Source organism: Cyclopterus lumpus, chromosome 14, assembly GCF_009769545.1.
Source record: "Cyclopterus lumpus isolate fCycLum1 chromosome 14, fCycLum1.pri, whole genome shotgun sequence".
NCBI classification, from domain to species: Eukaryota; Metazoa; Chordata; class Actinopteri; order Perciformes; family Cyclopteridae; genus Cyclopterus; species Cyclopterus lumpus.
In genome coordinates, this window is record NC_046979.1 from 4,049,524 (window position 1) to 4,069,028 (window position 19,505).

General features: G+C 41.1%; 1 protein-coding gene across 1 annotated transcript in view; it reads left to right on the plus strand.

Annotated features, from left to right (window-relative positions):
- The first annotated feature begins 1,090 nt into the window (after positions 1–1,090).
- The window catches only part of mcama (melanoma cell adhesion molecule a), a 39,359-nt gene continuing 20,944 nt past the window's right edge, over positions 1,091–19,505 (plus strand). Inside the window, exon 1 of the mRNA XM_034550672.1 lies at positions 1,091–1,155. Coding sequence (XP_034406563.1) covers positions 1,092–1,155 — 64 coding nt within the window. The 5' untranslated portion in view covers position 1,091. The remainder of the gene's footprint in view (positions 1,156–19,505) is intronic.

The window sequence follows — 19,505 nt, forward strand, 5'->3', positions numbered from 1 at the left end:
AATGAAGATTTCTGAACCCCAAAAAACGATTAGTTCATACAAGTACGTCTGAAACGTAGAGTCGATTAATCAATTGGCCAATAGACCGAAGATTAAAAATGATTTGAATGGTTCCAGCTTCACAAATGTGAAGATTAGCCGCTTTTCCTTTTGTATTAATGTTAATATTTGTAATAATTGTTCGATGTTTGGACTGTTGGACACAACACACATTGTGAAGGTGTCACTTTTTTGTCTTTTTACAAAGCAAAACAATCAATTCATTAATGGAGAAAATAATAATCAGATTAATGCATAATGTAAATAATCGCTTTGAGCTTCACTTCAACCAGCTATAACGGTAAAATTCCGTGTTTACATGAATGCATGTGTAATAATAATCTAATGACCCAATATGATACTATTTTTCTTGAATTATTTTTTACCGTGTGTTATATTACTTGAAGTAATGCTAAGCTATGCAGATGTGTGACCTTTATCGTTCTAAAGAGCATCGTAAGCTTCACCCCCCCTCCCCAAAAAAAAGAAATGTAGCGCATTACTTTGCAATTGTAAATTGTAAATGGGGATTATCGTCACTTTTCGTCCACCGCTGTGGAAAATGCATATAAAGTGAGCTGAACTCAGCCCGGTGTGATTCAGGCTAAGAGGTGTGCAGGAAAGCGATAAGGTATCCGCTTGTTATTGTGACCTTGAGGACTTTCTAACCCCAAGAAAAAGAAAGAAGAAGAAGAAAAAGAAGAAGAAGAAGAAAAAAACGTCTGTGTGAATTAGGAGTTGGAAGTAGCAGAAGAAAACACTGATAAGCTTGCTTCTTCCACGCACGCGCGCGCGCGCACACACAAACGCCTCCACAATAGGAGGACCCCGCCAGACTGAGACTTTAATTGAGCTCCCTCCTCCTCCTCCTCCTCCTCCTCCTCCTCCTCCTCCTCCTCCTCCTCTCCGGGGCTGCTGCTGCTTTGGCTTCAACTTCTCGTCGACACACACACACACAAACACACTCTCCACTTCAGAATATTTCAGGCTGGATACGACAAGCAGCTCTCTCTCTCTCTCTCTCTCCTCTTTTTTTTTGGGTATACAAGAACATGGCTCTCCTGCGCCGAACATTCGCCACCTTGTTTCTTCACCTGTGCCTCCTCAACTGGACCGGTGAGTTCAAACAGAAATGAAAACACGCCATTTTTAAAAATGTTTTTTTTTTTTTTTTTTTTTTTTTAAAGCAGGACCAAGTTTTGAGTGAAGGTGGACAGCTCACTACTGATATTTTAAAAAAAAGAAGATTTTTAAGTTGAATTACCGTCTGCTCTATTTAAAAGTGTTTTTATTTTAATGTTATTGTGGTTAATTAGCCGTTCGCCTATTAACGAGTCCTAGCTTCAGGGAATTTGAAGACTTCCACATACAACGTTAGTGGAATAAGCACATGTTGAATTTGTGTGGGCTTTTTTTCCCACTAATTTGAGACTTTGCTCTACATCTTACTCCTTATTTTTTTTGTGGTTGTTTAATAAGTCTAATAAAGTGAATAAAGGTGTAATTAACGGGCCAATTAAGACAACAACACGTAGCTGTGCTGTAGGTTTGAGCAGGTTTTGGGGGGGGGGGGGGGGGTGTCTTTATTATGCGACAGAAAAAACGGGTACGTTATTACAGGTTTAACAAGACTTCTGAAGAACCACAGACCGCAGGACCAAACTTAGTTCTCTCTGCAGGACACGGTGAGGGGTCGAGTCTTTGTTATTCATCAGCCCCCCCCCCCCCCCCCCCCCCCCCCCCAAAAACAGCCAGTAAATGGCAATGTGATGTGAGCAGGCAGGACAGAGCAGTGGGATAATGAGAACAAGTCTGAGTTCATTTTAAGATTAAGGACTTTTTAGGGTCAGGAGTTGCATATTTAGTCATTTCTGAAATAATTTGAAGACACCGGCTTGATTTTAAAGGGGCGAGTGTGAAGCATTTCATCAGTGTATAATCACCCGAAACTAAGAATATTTTTTTTGCCATGGATGTTTCTACAGACAGCCCACCAGAACAGACAAAACCAAACAGTTGTTCTAGCCAAGAGCCTTTTTGCAGGTTTTTTTTTTTTTTTTACATTCCCCTCAAGGCCACCGTAGTTGTCCGATGTGCTTGTGGAGCTGAGGTGATGTGGACCACAGCATGCAAAAACTGTGGGTGTCATCAAGCCGCCACCTGACCTCTGTTGCTCCCTAAAGCAAGTGGGTGTTATATGGTGGCCTCCTGAGCGAGGCGGAATGGCTTCACCCCAATATTTTTGCATTTGGTGGCTGAGCAGAAAAAAAGGGGGGGGGGGGGGGGCTGTTCGGTTGGTTGCAATCTGCAACCGCCCCACTAGATGCCACCAAATCCTACACGCTTAACGGTGCGTCCTAGTCTGCGAGAGCCCAAGGTCACAATCCTCAAATGTCTTGTTTTTGTCAGAACCTAGACTGCCAAAATCCAAACAGTTGAGTAGCTGGAACCCTGCTGATTGATTGAACTGATTAGTTGACTAATTATAGTTAATGGCAAAGTAACTAGATGATAAGGAAACATTAAATTAAGGGTTTAGGCTATCACGTAGGACTGACATCTAATTGGAACTGAAAGAATTAGTCAAACAACAGATTAGCGGGTTAACGGGAAATTAATTGGACGTGCGAAAATAGATCTTATTTTATCAATTTTGAAAATGATGTAACTTCTGTGAATCTGTCCCCCCCCCCCCCCCCCCCCCCCCCCCCGCCGCTACTCCTTAAAGGCCGATAGATTACTCACAGACAGAATTAAATGTAAACCTTCTTCTCCATGTAGCATCTCGCAACAGGACAACACTCACTGTGTCCCGACCTTAAACCTCTTTTTCTCTTAAATCCCTGTTTTTTTTCCAGCCTTGTCTTAATTGGGTTACCGCTATTTAATCCTCATCTCCCCTGGACCTCCTCTGGAGACAGAGTAAAGCTGTCTGTTTTGGGATTAGGTTGTTGGTTAGTGATAGAGACCCCCAGCCCTCTAAAGAGCTTCCAAACCAGGCTCTGTCCAAACTGACCTCCCTAATGGACCCTGAAGGGCACTTACTCAAATACAATTTGGGCCTAAAAGCCGTCTCTCCTGCATGGAAATGAACTGACAAGAAACCATAACACGTCCCATAGCTGATGCATTGTACGCTTATTGATCTCACGGACCAGTGTTCATCAGCATGATGGGCACGTTGTGGCCGTGCAGTAAATCAGACCAGCGGCAGAGCTTTTACGAGGTCGTTCGCAGAACAGAAAGTAGATACACGCTTGCTTGTTTGCTTTAGTTTATTCCTCTTATGATATACCTAAGGTTTTTTTTTATATCCCTCAGTACGTTTCAAAGCTCCGAGGGACCCTTGAAAGCTTTGTTGTGTAAAATATCCTTTGATGCGTTCCCAAAATGGTACGACAGAAGTGAAACTCGTGGATGTCTCAGACTTTTTAATAAATAAATAAATACATATCTAGATGCATGATTCTCAATCCGATGCAGATGTTGTTTGCGCCATTAAAATCAGCTTTTAATTGGTTCTATTAACGAGTGTTGTCCATGCAAAGCCTGATCTAAGCCCTTTGTAACATAGAGCTCCATCTAACTATAAAACACACACCACTAAGCTACATTGTTGCGTTGGGTGACATGTTGCTTCATTACCGTGAACTAGGGATGTCACGAGACCGGAAAAAAAAGTAGTTGATATGACTAATATCTGAGAAATTACACGATTCTCAATACCCAATTCGATACTAAGGTTAAGAACCAAATAAAACTGATTAACACTAGTCTTCAAACTAGTTTTTTTGGCGTTTAGACTATTTTACTTTTCCACATCACCTGTATTAACGGGGTAACCTAACAATTGTATTCATACAAGCGACATAAAACACATTTTGAAGGCACTTTTGAAAAAAATACCTACTGTTAGCGAGAGCAAAAGTCAATATGTTGTCGGTTGGGTTGTTTTACAAAAACAAACCAACTGAGGGGGAAAACAAACAAAAAAGAAAAATTGAACTGCGACATAGAAAAAATGATTTTAAATTCGGTTTGGAAAGAATCTTGAGAATTTTGGCATTGAACTGGTACCGGAGTCTCTACTTTCGTGACCTCCCTACCGTGACCGCACACTTTTTAGTAAATTATGGATTATCAGATGCTGAAAACATCCCCAAACAAAATGCACTATTTACTCCAGTTTGAGTAACGTTTACTTAACTTATAGTACCTTTTCTCAAATGAATTGACTCATTGTGAGAGGATACATCTTAATGGCGTTTGGACTGACACCATTTAACGCAGCTTTGGCATCTGTCGTGAAACAAAAGCGTCGCGTCTCTCATGTGAAGACGTTTCAACAGCTTTTCCTTAATGGATGGCCACACGTTTTTTTTTTTCCTTTCTTGGGAGCCAAGGGATATGGTGGATTACCACTATTGTTCAGTGAAACCTCCAAAGGGACAACTCACTTCCTTCTTGATGGAGAGCTCTCTGATTCTAACCGAAGTGTTGTTTTTTTTTAGGTTATTCTTGCCAAGTGTCTGGAGTGTAACTTATTGCCTAAAGTTTCCTTGTTGATAGAATACACGATTGATGAGGTTGTTGTTAGAACAAATATGTGACCTTGTTAATTACTGACTTACAGAATACGAATGAACCCTCGACAATTGTGATGATAGATTAATTGTTTGGTTTTTTTTATCACGTAAAAGGCTTGTTTCAGATACTCAAATGTTAGAATTGGCTGCTTTTCTTATTCATTTCATCGTATATATACCATCCGTTAAATATCTTTTGTTTTGTCAAATATGACACGCTTTGTAAGATGTCATCTTGTTAATGTTAAAGACACAACGTCTTTTGACATTTTGATTCATTTGAAATAATGGTCAAGTTAATAAACCATGAGAATAAACACTCAAATTATATATTTTACAAAAATAGGCTGTAAAAATTCCCTTTTAACTGTTGTGATTTACATATGCCTATTGATATTCTTTGATTGTATTCGGAATAATGCATTTAATTAAATGAAAACCCTCAAACTACCAATCTTATAATTGAGATATTTAAATGTTTTTTGACCACAAGGTCAGACATATGGAAACCGTGTTTACATAGACTATCCAAAACTGTCAACCCATGAAAGTTTCCTCCAATCCTTTTGCCTCACTTCACTCACGAAGGAGGCAAAAGATCAGATTATTTATTCATGCATTATATTAAGGAAGACTTCCTGCTTGACTGTGAGTGTTAAGACATCATCAATCATTCAATATTAGCCAGATAAGAAATGTGTTTTTTGTTATTAAGCAAAGTAGTATCCAAACATGAGTCACACGGTATCCCGGTGAGCCAATCTCCTCGTGTAAATAATGGCTGGTCTCCCTGACCTCTCCTTCATCCTTCTCCGTGGCGGAGCGCCTGAGAATACCTCCACTCTGTCGCAGGGCTTGTCTGGATGTGAGCAGGAAGCGTGCAGCTGTTGGCTGCAGTTGTTCGTGTGGGATTAGTGCATTTGCCTGAGTGATAGCCGGGCGTGACAGCCATATAATCTAATGCATCGAGCTCATTGTTTTCATTAAAGAGAGTGTGCCGTTTGATCCCCGTGGCATTATATATTGGTGCCTCGCGGTAGAATTAGGCATATGTAAGCTAATTCAACTAACACGCATGTCAGCACGGCGAACAATCAAATACAGAGCATCCTGTTGGGTCGACTCTTTTCAGTACTTTCACTGATTATTCAAGCTGGTGAGCTTTTTGTCTCCTGGTTACAGAACCAGACTTAAAGCACAGCGGCAAAGGTTCTCCACCTTTGTTCCATGTTTTGTTAGCGTAAGGCTATTAAAAACACTTGTTTGAGGAAATGTGGTGTTTTTTGTTTGTTGTTTTGACTATAAAAACGGCCACATTTAAATCTGCATTGCATTTACTGCCAAACAATCCACCAATGAAGCACATTTGTTGTTCATGAATATGATTGCACGATTTAGTCACAAAAACAGAAATTCAAAGCGGACATTAATATCTCTGAAAAAAGACTTGTTAGACATTCTTTGATATAAAACCCGTGCATGCTCTGAAGATCCAAGATGTGTTGTCGAAAAAAATCAAAGCTGTAGCTGTTTAGCTGGCAGGAGCAGAGCTGACATCCTCCCTCAAGCCCAAATTGAAGGGTTTCCAGGAGCCTTGTCTTGCATGTTGTAGTGCAAACTCTGAAGCGAGTAGATCGTTGATGTCTGAGAGGGATTTTATATCCAACAGCTGCCTCTGTAGTTTGATCCCTGGGCCTTCTGGGAGGGAATTTCTCCCTTATTGAGTACCTCTCTGGTGCTGAAGAGCTGCCCAAGACGTCCAGTGACTGCTGTGCTATTCAAAGCACATCATTCAACCGAGCGAACAATCTATACAGTGAACAAGTCCGCCCTCGAGAAGATGGGACACGTCTCAGGAGAGGGTGGAGACGGTTGTTTTAGGCGTACTCATCAAAAAGAGAGGCATGTGTAGGAAATTGCTCATGAGAGGGAGCAACGTCCACGTGCATTCAGTCGTGCCAGAGCGCTGGAACCTTCATCTGCCAGCTTGAACAATGCATCCAGCACCAAACGTACCATTTGTATTTATTTTTAAAAAGCGTTGAAGGCGCTGCAGGTGTCCGCATCTCGTTGCGCTGGGTGAGTGCCGAGAGGGGTTGTTTCTTAAAAGCCTCTTTTGAATCCCAAAATATTGGATTTGGCTGCACTGTGTTGCCCCCGGATTGATTATTTGTATTCAGTATTGTAAAAGCAGTATGATGAATGTAGAGGAATGTTTCTGCTCTGCTCAAGCCCACAATATAGCTTGTAAAATGGACAACCAGTCCTGAAACTTAATATTGATGTAGAAATGGAGGTAAAAAGTATAAAGTAACTCAATTAAAGTACCTCAGAATTGTTCTTCGTTAAATGTACACACTATTACTATGCACTTGCACCAATGTGGGTTTTTTGCACCATGTGGAAACACGGGATCATAAAAAGCTTCACACCTACGCAGCAGTTTGAATGAATAATACCCACACACACTAAAAGCATGCAACTGATTAATTGCCATCAGTCAAGTGTATCATGGCATCAGTCAATCATTGTCACCTCAGCTAAATTAAATATATTCTGATGTGTCTCGTGGTGGCTAAATAATCATTCACAAGATGAGATGTTTTTTTTACATTTAATTTATTTCCACCATGTGTTGGAGGCTCAATACGCTCCCATTGAAATGCATGCATGCAGTATGTTAAACAATGCATATGTTTATGAACAAGAACCGTCCTGCTTTCTTTGTCGTAAAAATAAGACATTCATACTGTTCAAGCAGTTTTTTTTGCTGCCCATTTGTCCCTAACCTCTTTTCTCAAGCGAAGTTGTGGCCATCTGTACATGACGTCCCCCTTCATATTCAGAAGGCCCATCTGTGGGACACATGGCACCTCTCTCGGGCCGCAATCCAAGTCTTGGCAACAGTCCCATCGGTGCCAGAGGGAGAGACAAAAAAACAATAAAAAACTCCAGTATTGCCTTATTGAGAAGCCTTTTTTCCTTCCTTCTTTTTCCCACTTGTCTGCAAACAGAGCTCAACCAGCAGCTGCACGCACCTGACGCCCAATCCATCGGACATTCTTCTGTGGGGGGCAACAAGCAAGGGGGCTCACGTTACAGAGAAATCCTATACCGCAATGGTCTTTGCCTCCTTCGCGCCTTTTCTGTTAGCCCCCCTTCCATCCTGTGTCTCCTCTCACACCTCTCTCATGCCCCCCCTCTATTGTTTTTCTCTATTTGAGCGCAGTGGACGGAGCCTGGGAATATTTACTTTGCTCTTGTTGTTGTCAATAGTTCTGACTCAAAGAGCAGGCGCACACAGGAAAGAGATGCACTTAAATAAACAGTGGGATTCACTTAATTCACGTGGGATGCGGTCCTAGAGCGACAGACATCGCCCATCCTAAAGCACTGTAATCTCATTTTGAGCATTGCTGAGATTCTTTGCGTTAAAAAATAAAAAGTAGGTTACTATGATCGGCAGCTTTCTGTAAGTTAATTGAGCGTTGCATAAGACTTGTATTAGTCTTCCGCTTCCACGCCAATCAGCTAAATCCAGATTTATTTTTATTTTTCACAAAATGTACAGTTTGAAATAAGGATATCTATTAGGATAATGGCTTTTTGTAGTGTAGAGAATATAAACGTGGTCTCTGTGACGGCTATAATTAATTCAACCTGCGTACAGTTGTCAATAAAAGTGCAATTAGCTATATGTATTTCTGATCTAAAGTTGTGTATTTCAACATGGGGGTCCACGGGGATTGACTTGCTTTTGGGGGCCAGCCTGAAGTGGCCATCTGGGGATCTGCAGGTTTTTTTTGGCTCTTGTGCATTTGGCTTAATTTTTCAGCACCAGAGGTTGCCGCTTGGTCTGTACGCTTAAATCCTGAAGCCACCGCCAGCAGCTGGTTAGCTTAGATTTCACTTTCATATTAGATTAGAGAATATTCCCAAAATGTTGAACTAGTATTGTAAAAAAAAGTGGACTTTCTACATTCAAAAGTAACTGGAACTACTAACTATTGACTTAGAACATATAATTGGTGTTTATACTGCAGTTTCTTGTAGCCAGTCAGGTGAAATATAAGCAATTACTCATTAACTTATGTGTAATTGCTGCAAATAATATAGCCGCTGTCAATTTATCTCGACTTCTAATTTTGACAAGCGTGGTCCAAACGGAGCTGGATGCAGACGGATGTAAAAAATAACTTCTTTTTTTTTTTAGAAATTTATTTACAAGAAGGGTTTCAAACAAAACATCATGAGCAGAATATAGTCGGTAAAGTTACCCATTAATCATGGAGGCTGTTGAGTTATATTTTGGTGTCATAAGGGTCCACGGTGCATGGAAAGCACAGATTCATTCCCCCTTTTAAATCCTGAGGTTTTTTTTTTTTTAAGGCGTGTGTGTGAAATGTGACCACAGCACTATGTCACTGGTTAGAGATTTCAGTCCGTTCACTGGAAATAGATACGAGATATGTTTCTTTCTGGAACAATGCAGAAGCCACACAGTTGCCACACAGTATTTGCTCAAAGGCTTCCCCTAAAACCCACTTCATTATCCTGAGGAATTCCAAGTCCTCTGATTTTCTTTTGCTCTTAAGGTTTACGTCAAACTGCCAACCCAATGTGTCACTGCCACCTCGAAGAGCCTGCATCCAGCTCGTCACCAGGATTAAGTTATAAAGTGATATCATGAGTGTGTATATGACGAAAGTAACACAATGGGCACATGCAACAGCTAATGTGTGTGTCGATTTATATCCCGACATCCAAGGAGCATATAGCAGAAAGGTGTGTTTACACCTGATGCTAAAAAGTGATTTATTGTGATATATTTTTCAACTGGATTTAAGTTCCGAGCCAGAGAAATGTCTAGTTAGGATAATCGACTAATTCCCCAAGCTCTGAACACAATTTGTTTGCCGTTTATTTCGTCTGACGTGATTTCAGAAACATTGCACCTAGATATTAGTGATTCAATAGCATCATCGTATTCTAAAACACAAGCCGCCATTTAAAGGATTCGACTCACGATGTTCGATGCTTTTTGTTATTGGTCAACAAATCCCATGAAAAGATGGAAAGTTTTGAGGAAAAAACCTAAACATCGTTGGTTTTGTGGACAATAATTAAATATAGATGGATAGCACAACTCCAGCCTTGAGCAACTGGAAGAATAAAGAATATTATAGTAGGCATGTGCAATAACAAGCTAACTACCCGATCAAGGCAGCGACCCTTGTGTTCTGTGAGGGAACATTTTGTTTTGTTTTTGCCAAATACGTCTGATGGCTTGGAAAGAGAGCATAGATGACGTCTTCAGATCCCTGAGAAAGGTATATAGGGATGAAAATGGTACATATTGCGTATACTTACACATCTTTTTTTTCCTTCAACAGCAGTAGATTGCTTTGATTCTGTGCTGGTACTCTTTGCTTCTCTAAACTGTGGGGGGGGGGGGGGGGGGGGGGGTGTTGATTTACTGTAGCACTAATCATAGATAATGACCTCATACAACCGCATTTTAAGATACAAGAAATCTGGGAACCTTGAATATCTGCCAACCCCCATCCAATGAGATATCAGATTGGTGGACACAGCCGCACTGCAACTGAAAAATTAAACTCTTTATTTCATGGAATGCAGCATTTAATATCGCGTCGCATCACTATAGACGCTACCTCATGGCGTCTGGCACTGTGCCCGTCAGTTTCCTGTCACACGAGCTCGCATTCACATCTGTCGTCAAAGTCTGTTTTAAAGCCCGGATCGACTTTGATGGTGAAAAGACATCTCGGTACATGTGCATATGAATATTCATGACGACCTCGGGTCTAACCAGAGAGCGGCTTTTCATGGTGTTTGCCTCTTGTGCTAATGGTGTGTGCCATGGCGTGGGTATGGCATGCATCTGGCACTGTTTTTTTCTGATTAGTCTGTTCATTACTATAAACTAATCAAGTAGCTATAGGTTTTAATTAGTTGTGCTCCGTCTCAAATAGGCTGAAAACTTTTCATATTTTCAGGTTTTCTTAGTTGCTTCATTTTAACATGTGCAACAGAATGTGCTTTTTTAAATAACCTTTTGTATGGAGGGGATGTCTGCGTATGATATCATGCTCAGAGCAGGATTAGAGAGTCTTGTGTCAGTGCTGTCTGTAAATGTTATTCCAACCCCCGAGGCTCAACCATCAGTGCAGTGGTAGAGGGCCAGATTTTACTCAGATTTCATGCTTTGTGTGGGACTCCCCTTCTCAGCTGATTCATAGTGCAGGCCTAATTATTTTTTACTGTTCAGTTAACGGTTGCGGGGCATTTGTTTGGCAGGTTTCTCCAGAGGGCTCATCTCTTTGTTTAAGTGTCCCAGGAGAAGCAAGAGAGGCAGAAAATAAAGCTGGTGTGGGAAAACCAGCGGCAACTGTTGATCGGACAGTGGAATTTGTCTAGAATATCTCCAGTTCGTTCTCTGCCTCACTGCGACTAGAAGAACGAGAACATATTCATCGCTTTCATCATTGATTTATCTGCAAATTACGTTATAATGAACTGAAGTCCATTGCTTGGTCTGTAGTGGTGAGAAACACCCATCACAATTTTACAGGGCCCAAGGTGAGACGGTCCAAAACCCAAAGATATTTTAGTTTATTATCATAACGAAGAAAATAACTCACCAAATATACAATTTTGGATTGAACCAGCTTAAAAATGTCATTTTAATTTTGTCAATCAACTAATTGATTAATCGACTAATTGTTTCAGCCCTTAACACGAGTATAAAAGATCTAAATCTGTAGTGTGTGATATGGTTATTAAAAGGGCCGGACGTCGTTTTTCTTCACACATATCAATATAATACATGTCATTTGACATAGATAATACAAATTACTTATTTACACCTCGATCTAAACACAAGCAGCATGCAATATACTACAATACTTTCAACGTAAAATCTCAATCTATGAAATCAAAGAATACGTGGCAATGTCGACTGGCATTTGGAGAAAAAAAAAAATAGATCTTTTAAAGAAGAATGAGAAAGTATTTTGTCAAACTCCATCCAGCTAGCAGACGGTGTGGGAGATATTTGAGACAAATGCCTGGCAGTCCGCAGTGAGACGAGCTGAATTTGAATTAAGTAAAGATCAAACAAACGAGTGGATTCCACAGCATGCAGATGGAATAAAAATTAAAAAAAAGATCTTCTTTCAAGTAGCCGTTTGGTGCTAAGAGTTTTTGCACGGTGAATTGTTTTCCCTTAGTTCAGAAATGTCACACATCTTGATGTGGGATTGTGATAACAGGCTTTGTTCACAGATAAGAATCAAGACACTGAAGAGTGACGTCCAAGTCGCAGACAGGATTTATTAAAAAAAAAAAAGCCATGGTGCCGAGTTTGACTTTTTTTTTGGGGGGGGGGGGGCACAATTTAGTGGCTGCCAGACACTGCCTGTGTCTGTTGAAGACGTGTCTGATGAAAGCTGTAATGTGATCCACCTCTGCAGCTCAGCTTTAAGGTCCAGGAATCTGCCCTGCGGTGCTTCTTCTCCTGCAAGTTGAAATGTCAGGAAAAAAAAGACACCAAACTAACTCTTACCCATGCACTTAAACTGCTGGATTAAAACCCTCAACCCTCTCTCATTATTTAAACACAAAAGAATATAGTCCTATAGAAGTTCTCTGCTGACGATATAAAAAACACAATGTGATTAAAGCTGAACCAAAACCTTGTTTGTTAGGAATTTGCCTATTTTGTTGCTGGAAAACACTCAATAAAAAAAAAAACTTGAATCGCAACCAGATGAAGACATCGTGCTCACCGCAATGGATTATCTAGCTATGTGGCTGCCAGCATCATGCTCCAAACTAATTATAATTATAGTGTGTGTGTGTGTGTGTGTTGTCACAGGCAGAATGGTTTTTTCGACCAAGATAAACCCCCCAACCACATTTCTTTAACAATTTATGACCAATCGTTAAGTTGAACTATTTTGTTAATCGATCGATTGTTACTGTAACCGTTTTGTCCTTGCTCATGCAAACATGTGACGATTAATAACGGTGTGATTACGACAATCAAAGCGACGTTGCAATGGAAGAGAAGGCAGTCTTCAAATTGTAAATTGTTTATTTTTTTTTTACTTTTAATGCTCCAGTCTAACCAACCAATCGCTAATGGCCAGATTGCGGCTGAAGTGTGCCGTGGATATTTGAGGATAGCCGTTTTCCATTTTGGATACCAACCTTTTTCACGTCGCCGAGATCTCATAAAGCAGCGAGCAGGACGTGCATGTGGCCCTTTTGTTCTGCTGAATCACCTCATGAATTAATGCAGCAACACACAGTTTGTAACCGCCGAAGTGAGACATCTCTGCAGGTTAGCTAGAGGGACTATCTTTGTGTCCTGGTAAAGGACATTTCTGGCTGCACTAAACACACCTCTCAGCTGTGACAGCAGAACAGCAGAACAGCAGAACATCCCTCAAGGCGGAGACGAGATCTGATCTTATCTTCGCCAAAGTCTCCCTGTAGGCCTTCGGATGTCATCGGTGGGTGACAGAAACAGACCCCGGTGTCAGATTGGAGTCATTCAAGGTGGTTTTGGGCATCTGGCATGGAAACCACCCATGGAGAGACTGTAGGAGGAGCTGGATGGAAGTTGCCAGGGAAACAGACGCCCTGTTGTGAAAGTGACTTCGATCTGGATAAGTGACGAACGACGTTGTGTGAGTGTATATAAAGTCCTACACTGTCAATATATTGAATGGGAAATTGGTCTGCAGTGTGTTTTAACCAACTTTATTCTAGTAAATCTACATTTTTAGGGTCATTACACCACACTGTAGTACAAAATAACAAGCTCAATACCATATTGTTGCCTTATTAATGTAAAATACTACTATATTATAGCAGTATTGGCCATATTCATTTTCTGAAGGTATGTATTTTCGCAGTAACCGCTACATAAAGTGTGTTTATACACCTTTTTAAAGGAATACTTCACCCCCCTAAATGATCATTTGTAAATCAGTCGCAGCGTTACCTTGATTTTTGTGTAAGAAAACCTTTTTGTTTGCAAGGCTTTCCCCTGTTTTTTTTAATTCTTCGTTTACCGTGGATGCAGACTAGGTAAAGTTATCTCAACACTGCGTGAGCAACTGATATACAAATGATCATTTTGGAGGTGAGGTATTCCTTTAAGACTGCGGCGGAGGAAGGATTATCCTGTTGTTTAAGTTGCAGCACATGTCCCACTTATCTAATATGCACTCCTGTTGACACAACAGACCCCATCCGAAGTACCATTTTAATAAGTGATGGCTCCTGAGGTGCTGCATAGGCATCACCTGCTCGTCCGTTACCGTTTATCTACTGTATACCCGTTAGCTACATACACTCGTCCGTTACCGTTTACCTACTGTATACCCGTTAGCTACATACACTCGTCCGTTACCGTTTACCTACTGTATACCCGTTAGCTACATACACTCGTCCGTTACCGTTTACCTACTGTATACCCGTTAGCTACATACACTCGTCCGTTACCGTTTACCTACTGTATACCCGTTAGCTACATACACTCGTCCGTTACCTACTGTATACCCGTTAGCTACATACATTAGGTAAAAAAACAAAAAAGCTACGTCGATTTAATTAGATTTTGTTTGTTTTTTGGAGACCAAGTCCAGAAATACCCAAGTGTCAGCTAACCTGGGGAAGATCTGTGACTCTGCAAGGCCCCCAACCCCCCCCCGCGGGGCCGGAGGAGTCACGTCGCCATGGGCTTCCTCCACCTCCAGCCAGCTTGGCATCTGCTGCCCAGCGGAGACCAGGAACAGTGATATCGATGCTTGTGCTTGTTAAAGGGGCATAACACAAAGCGACTAATAGTGGAGGAGCAAGAAATACAGTCGCGTGTTACGGAGGGATTTAAAGTCTGATCGACAGTTCTTTATATCTCGCCCCGCTTTACTCGGATTGTCATTTAGATCGGCACTTGTTATCCAGCGGCAAAGACATCGTGACAACAACATTCACCTCCCCCACCTCCCTCTTCCGCTAGCACTCGTATATTGTGAGTTTGAGTGCTACTTTGGAAAGATAATTCTAACCCGGAGCTAAAGAAGAGTGAGTGAGATTAGCCATGAGCTAACAGAACAAAATCATGTTTAAAATAACCCTACGTCGCCTCTTACATTAAAGCAGTAATGCCCCCCCACCTCCCTAAAAAAAACCATTTCATATCGTGATCGGCACCCTAGGCTCTCTATGGAAGGAAAGCGTATCACTCTAAACAGACTTTGATGGAGGCAGAACAAACAAGAAAAAGCAGAAATGGTTATAAAACGTCTGAAAACATTTCTGAAATATGGTTCAGCAAAAGTTTAAAAAAAAGTTGTTTTGGGATATCCATTAGCCCACAAATAGATAAAAGACACTTGAATAACGCTGTGCAGGAAAATTTTCCTGATGTTTTATTACCTTTTTTTTGTGTGTGTTGTTGACGTGCTTGCGTCAGTTTGTTGTTTGATAGGTTTTGATTTTTTCGGGGCGCTTTGCAGGAGTAAATAGTGCATTCTTCAGCTGTGGATTGATGAAAGGCACAGGTACTGTAGTTCATAATGCACATTAAAGGGTTCAAATTAAAATAATTTTCTCTATTGAGCGAATAGAGTTGATTATGTGGGCGTTATCATTATTATTATGGCCGTTTGTCTGAAAGCGACATACTTTTTTAAAAAACTTTTTTTTAACTAAAAAAATGTTAGGCAACAGTTGAAAATAGGATCAATTAGTCATTGGGTTCAGTCTGTTAATGACAATAGATTGACGGTAAGAAAAGTATTGAATATCACAAGACGTAAAGTTTAAACCGTGTCTGTACTTTTACCTTTTATATTTTGCCATATTGAATTGGGGCTGCGGTGAAAGTTAGTGGACGGATGTCAAGAAAGTACGGTAAAAAATAATCGGAAGCAGGAGAGGATAAAATATCCTGATTTATAAACCCTAGAACCTACCCCCCAGTCTGGTTTTTAAACATGGCCTCCAAAACCCAAGTTGAGAGCCACAAAAGACATTGTAGTTCCCTCCACAGTGAGATTACTGATCCTGGTGTGTAAAATCAGAATAAGAGGCAGTCATGCTGTGATGATGATGACAAAAAAAAAACTTTGAAACTTGACTTTAACCTACTTCACAACTGTTGAAACTTAGTTTTTTTTTTCAACTTTATTCAGCTCGGATGTTTTCAGGCTCGTATTTGCCTCCACGTTCTCTTGTCTTATCCCCTTGCGTGTTCTCTATATAAGCAATCCCCGTCGTTCAGTGGACTCAATCTGCCATAAGTATTTCCTGTAAGCTTTTGATCGACCGTCATCATCTAAATGTCAACCGATGGGTCCCGTACGCGTCTTCCCGAGCTGAATCGATTTCCTATCTTGTGCTTGGAAGCTCCAAAAGTAGTTTTGCATCAACGGATTGCTGTAAAATAACACAAAATAAATGACACTGATTTCCAAACAATTATAACTCATCATAAATGGTTTTATGACACACGATAATGTTGTTATACGCACCGTTGAAAAGATTCAAGAGAGTTGTGTAAAGGACGCTGATGGTGTGTCTGCATTGCTTCACCACTGTAGAATGAATACACATTTAATTAGCATTCACATTAGCATATAACCAATTATTATTCTATGCAGTTTGGTATTTTTCAATTTCATAGCATGTAGAAAGTACACAATGAGATTTCTGATAAATAATCGTCAGTAATGTGGATATAATGAATACGTAGCTAAACGCAAATAACAGAACAGCTAGAACACTCTGATAAGTTTAGAAAAGGACATTTTTCAATATACCCAAAATCTCATGATATTGATATTTAATCAATATATTCTGGGGTCGTAACTCAACCTATGTAGTTTGACAAATTAATGAAAAAACACTTAAATCTGCATTAAACTACAGTAAAGTACATGGTAAATAAAAGTAAAGTGGTACGATAGCCACGAAGGTGAAAATTATAATGATGACTCTAATCCATCTTTTGGCTTATCCGTGTTATTTTTCGGGTGCCATGTTTGGCTCCAGTTCAGTAGGACATCGGGCTCCGTTTGGCAGCGCTTCATTCACTGGCACTGGCACGCTGCTCTTCCATCCCTTCCCTTAATTTTAGACATCAAAACCTTTTTCATATTTGTCTTTTTTTTTTTTTTTTTTTAAACGAGAGAACGCTTGGGGGGAAAAGCGTCTTTTAATTTAATAAGTTCAATTCAATCAGAAAGAGCTCAAACACACAACGAGCATTTCATTACGGCGAAAACATTGCTCCATTAAGCAAGGTCAGACCGGAGCGCGAGGAAACACGCATCAAAAGCCTGTTTACAGACTTTTAATATAATCACGGTTAATAAACCACACGTCACGGCGGTCGTCTCTGGCCGTGTGACGGCGGCTAGGAGTTGCCGGGTAATTCTCCGGGTCGTCTTAGCTCACGGATCAAGGCCGCTGGTTCCGAATCTTTTGAACTTGACATTTCAAAAGGGAGAGAGGATAAAGAGATGCTTAAATATCAAATCCTCCCCCACTCCCCCGGCCCTGATATTGGACCGCCGTTAAAAGATCAACCGTCTAATCAAAGAGGAGTGTTTCCGAGCAGAGGATTCTCTTTTTTTTTCTTCTCCCCGGCGTGCCCGTCTGCAGACGTTAATTTATACATGTTTCAGCATAAAAACTGGGTTGTCTTCTTTTAGTCTCATGAGCGCTCGTGTGTACGGATTCTTTGTTATGTATCAAACTGTTACCTTATTTTAAGTCTGCGTGGTAGATGTCCCTCAAACACCGCGGTCCCCCTAAACGGTACTCGACGAGATCATTCCTAAAATTCGGGGGAAAAACCGCGACGTTCCCAGAAAGAAGTCAGATTGGACAAGCAGACCGCTTTAAAAAGGTCAGACAAACTTGTTATGAGGAGAAAACGAAGGCGAGCATTAATATTGTGACCCGTATTGAGCCTTTTGTAAACATCCAACATCGAAATCTAACATACTAATAACAAGGGGATTATTAGCAACAAGGCTGAGCGGTTGCTTTGTTTACAAACTCTCAAGTTTTTTTTTGTCCTCAGATCTCACAATACTATCCTAACCGATAAAAATGATGATACCACTATGACATTTTTTCTTTTCTTTTTTCTCCCTTGTGCTTGTAAACCTAATAATCTTCATTTTTAGGAATATAGGAATTTCTTACTTTTCTGGCAGCACTTAAACATGCCATGCGTTGGAGGTGGCATAGAGGTAGCGGAAGTTTAAAAAAACGTTTTATTTATAGATGCACAGGTGTGTTTGGAGGAAAATCAACATTGTGTGTGTGGTCCCGAGATAATACTCTTTTAAGTTACACACACACACACATCCGACCCACCCCTATTCACCCTCCGTTTCTCTCTTCTCTCTGCTTCTACAATTCAACCCATTTGTCAAGTGATTTGTGGGGAGCTCACAGGTGTTGATGGAGCACTCCACCCCCCCCAGCTGCCCCTGTCCTCCACAGCATGGGAATGGGGGGGAGGCCAAGTTACTATTGTTCACAGCTGCTTGTGGCAATGTGAACCCCACCTCCTCCAACCTTCCTTCAGCCCAGCAGGACACAGTGCCACCCGACGACTGGGAATCCAGTCATAACCACAAACCCCCGGCTCAAGGTCTTGGCGCGCTGTGGCCGAGCGAATAAAACAAGCGGCGGATATTGTCTGCTGAGCCCTGAGAACCGGAGTCTCCCAGTCTAGAGATCAAGATAAAGTAAGAGTTGAGCCGCTCGCCACAACTCGTATCAAACAATGCGGCCGATTATGAGCGCCGAATACAAATATATCATTGTGTTTGACATTGCGTCTGACCAACGGCGGGGCGCGGGCATGTGACTCCCGTTGGGAGTAAAAGGAGAAAGTGTTTATTACTTCCTATGGGGGTGGGGGGTGGGGAGCGCTGTGTTTTGACGTGAAATACAGGCCAAGTTTGTTGTGAAAATACAACGTTTTTTGGGGGGGTTTTTTATCCGAGAGGTGTGTCGATAGGCCTGCTGTGAAGGAGAACACGTTTTGAACCTTTAACTCTCACGGACTGTGTTTACATGCACACAACACGCCTGGCTCATTGGGAGAGAACGCGATCTAAAGTGCTCGAAATATCGTTTGCGAATAGCCATTTAACAAGTGGAGGTGAAATAATGTATTGATTCGTTTTGTTGATCGCAAAACACAATGCAAAAAAACAAACTAAATCATCCTCAAATACGAGCGCCCGTGTTATTGCCGATCATTGAGACGTGAGGATCAAATGATGCCACGATAACTTCCCGGAGTTGTAAAATCCTGTCAAGCTAAAGCCCACATGTGCTTTTGTTCCCCCCTCCACACCCTACAACGTCTGGGCTGCACTCTCCTCCTTAACCTGCGTGTTATTGCCCTTCACAACAGCCTCAGAACATCTTCAAAGAAAACAAATAATTGACTGATCACCTAGACAAAACATTTGACTTTCAAAAAAAAAAAGTCTAATCCGATCCTAAAATCTCCTCCCGTGTATCCTGTGTCTCTGCTGCCGGTACAGGATTACATTCGCCGACCCACACAAACAATATCAGTGCTTTTCATCTTTCTCCTATCAGAGCAGCCGTGCGCACGCCCACTCAAACACTGCTTCGAACACGAGTCGGTCCTCGCAAGTGAAACATTTGATGGTAGTGGGATAAAACCAAATACCAAGTAAGTAACCAAATAACGAGAAACTTGGGTTTTCTCAAAGAAACGGTGTGTAAGATTTATGGGGGAGGTAATGGTTAGGAATGGAATAGGATATTAATACGTGTGTGTGTTTT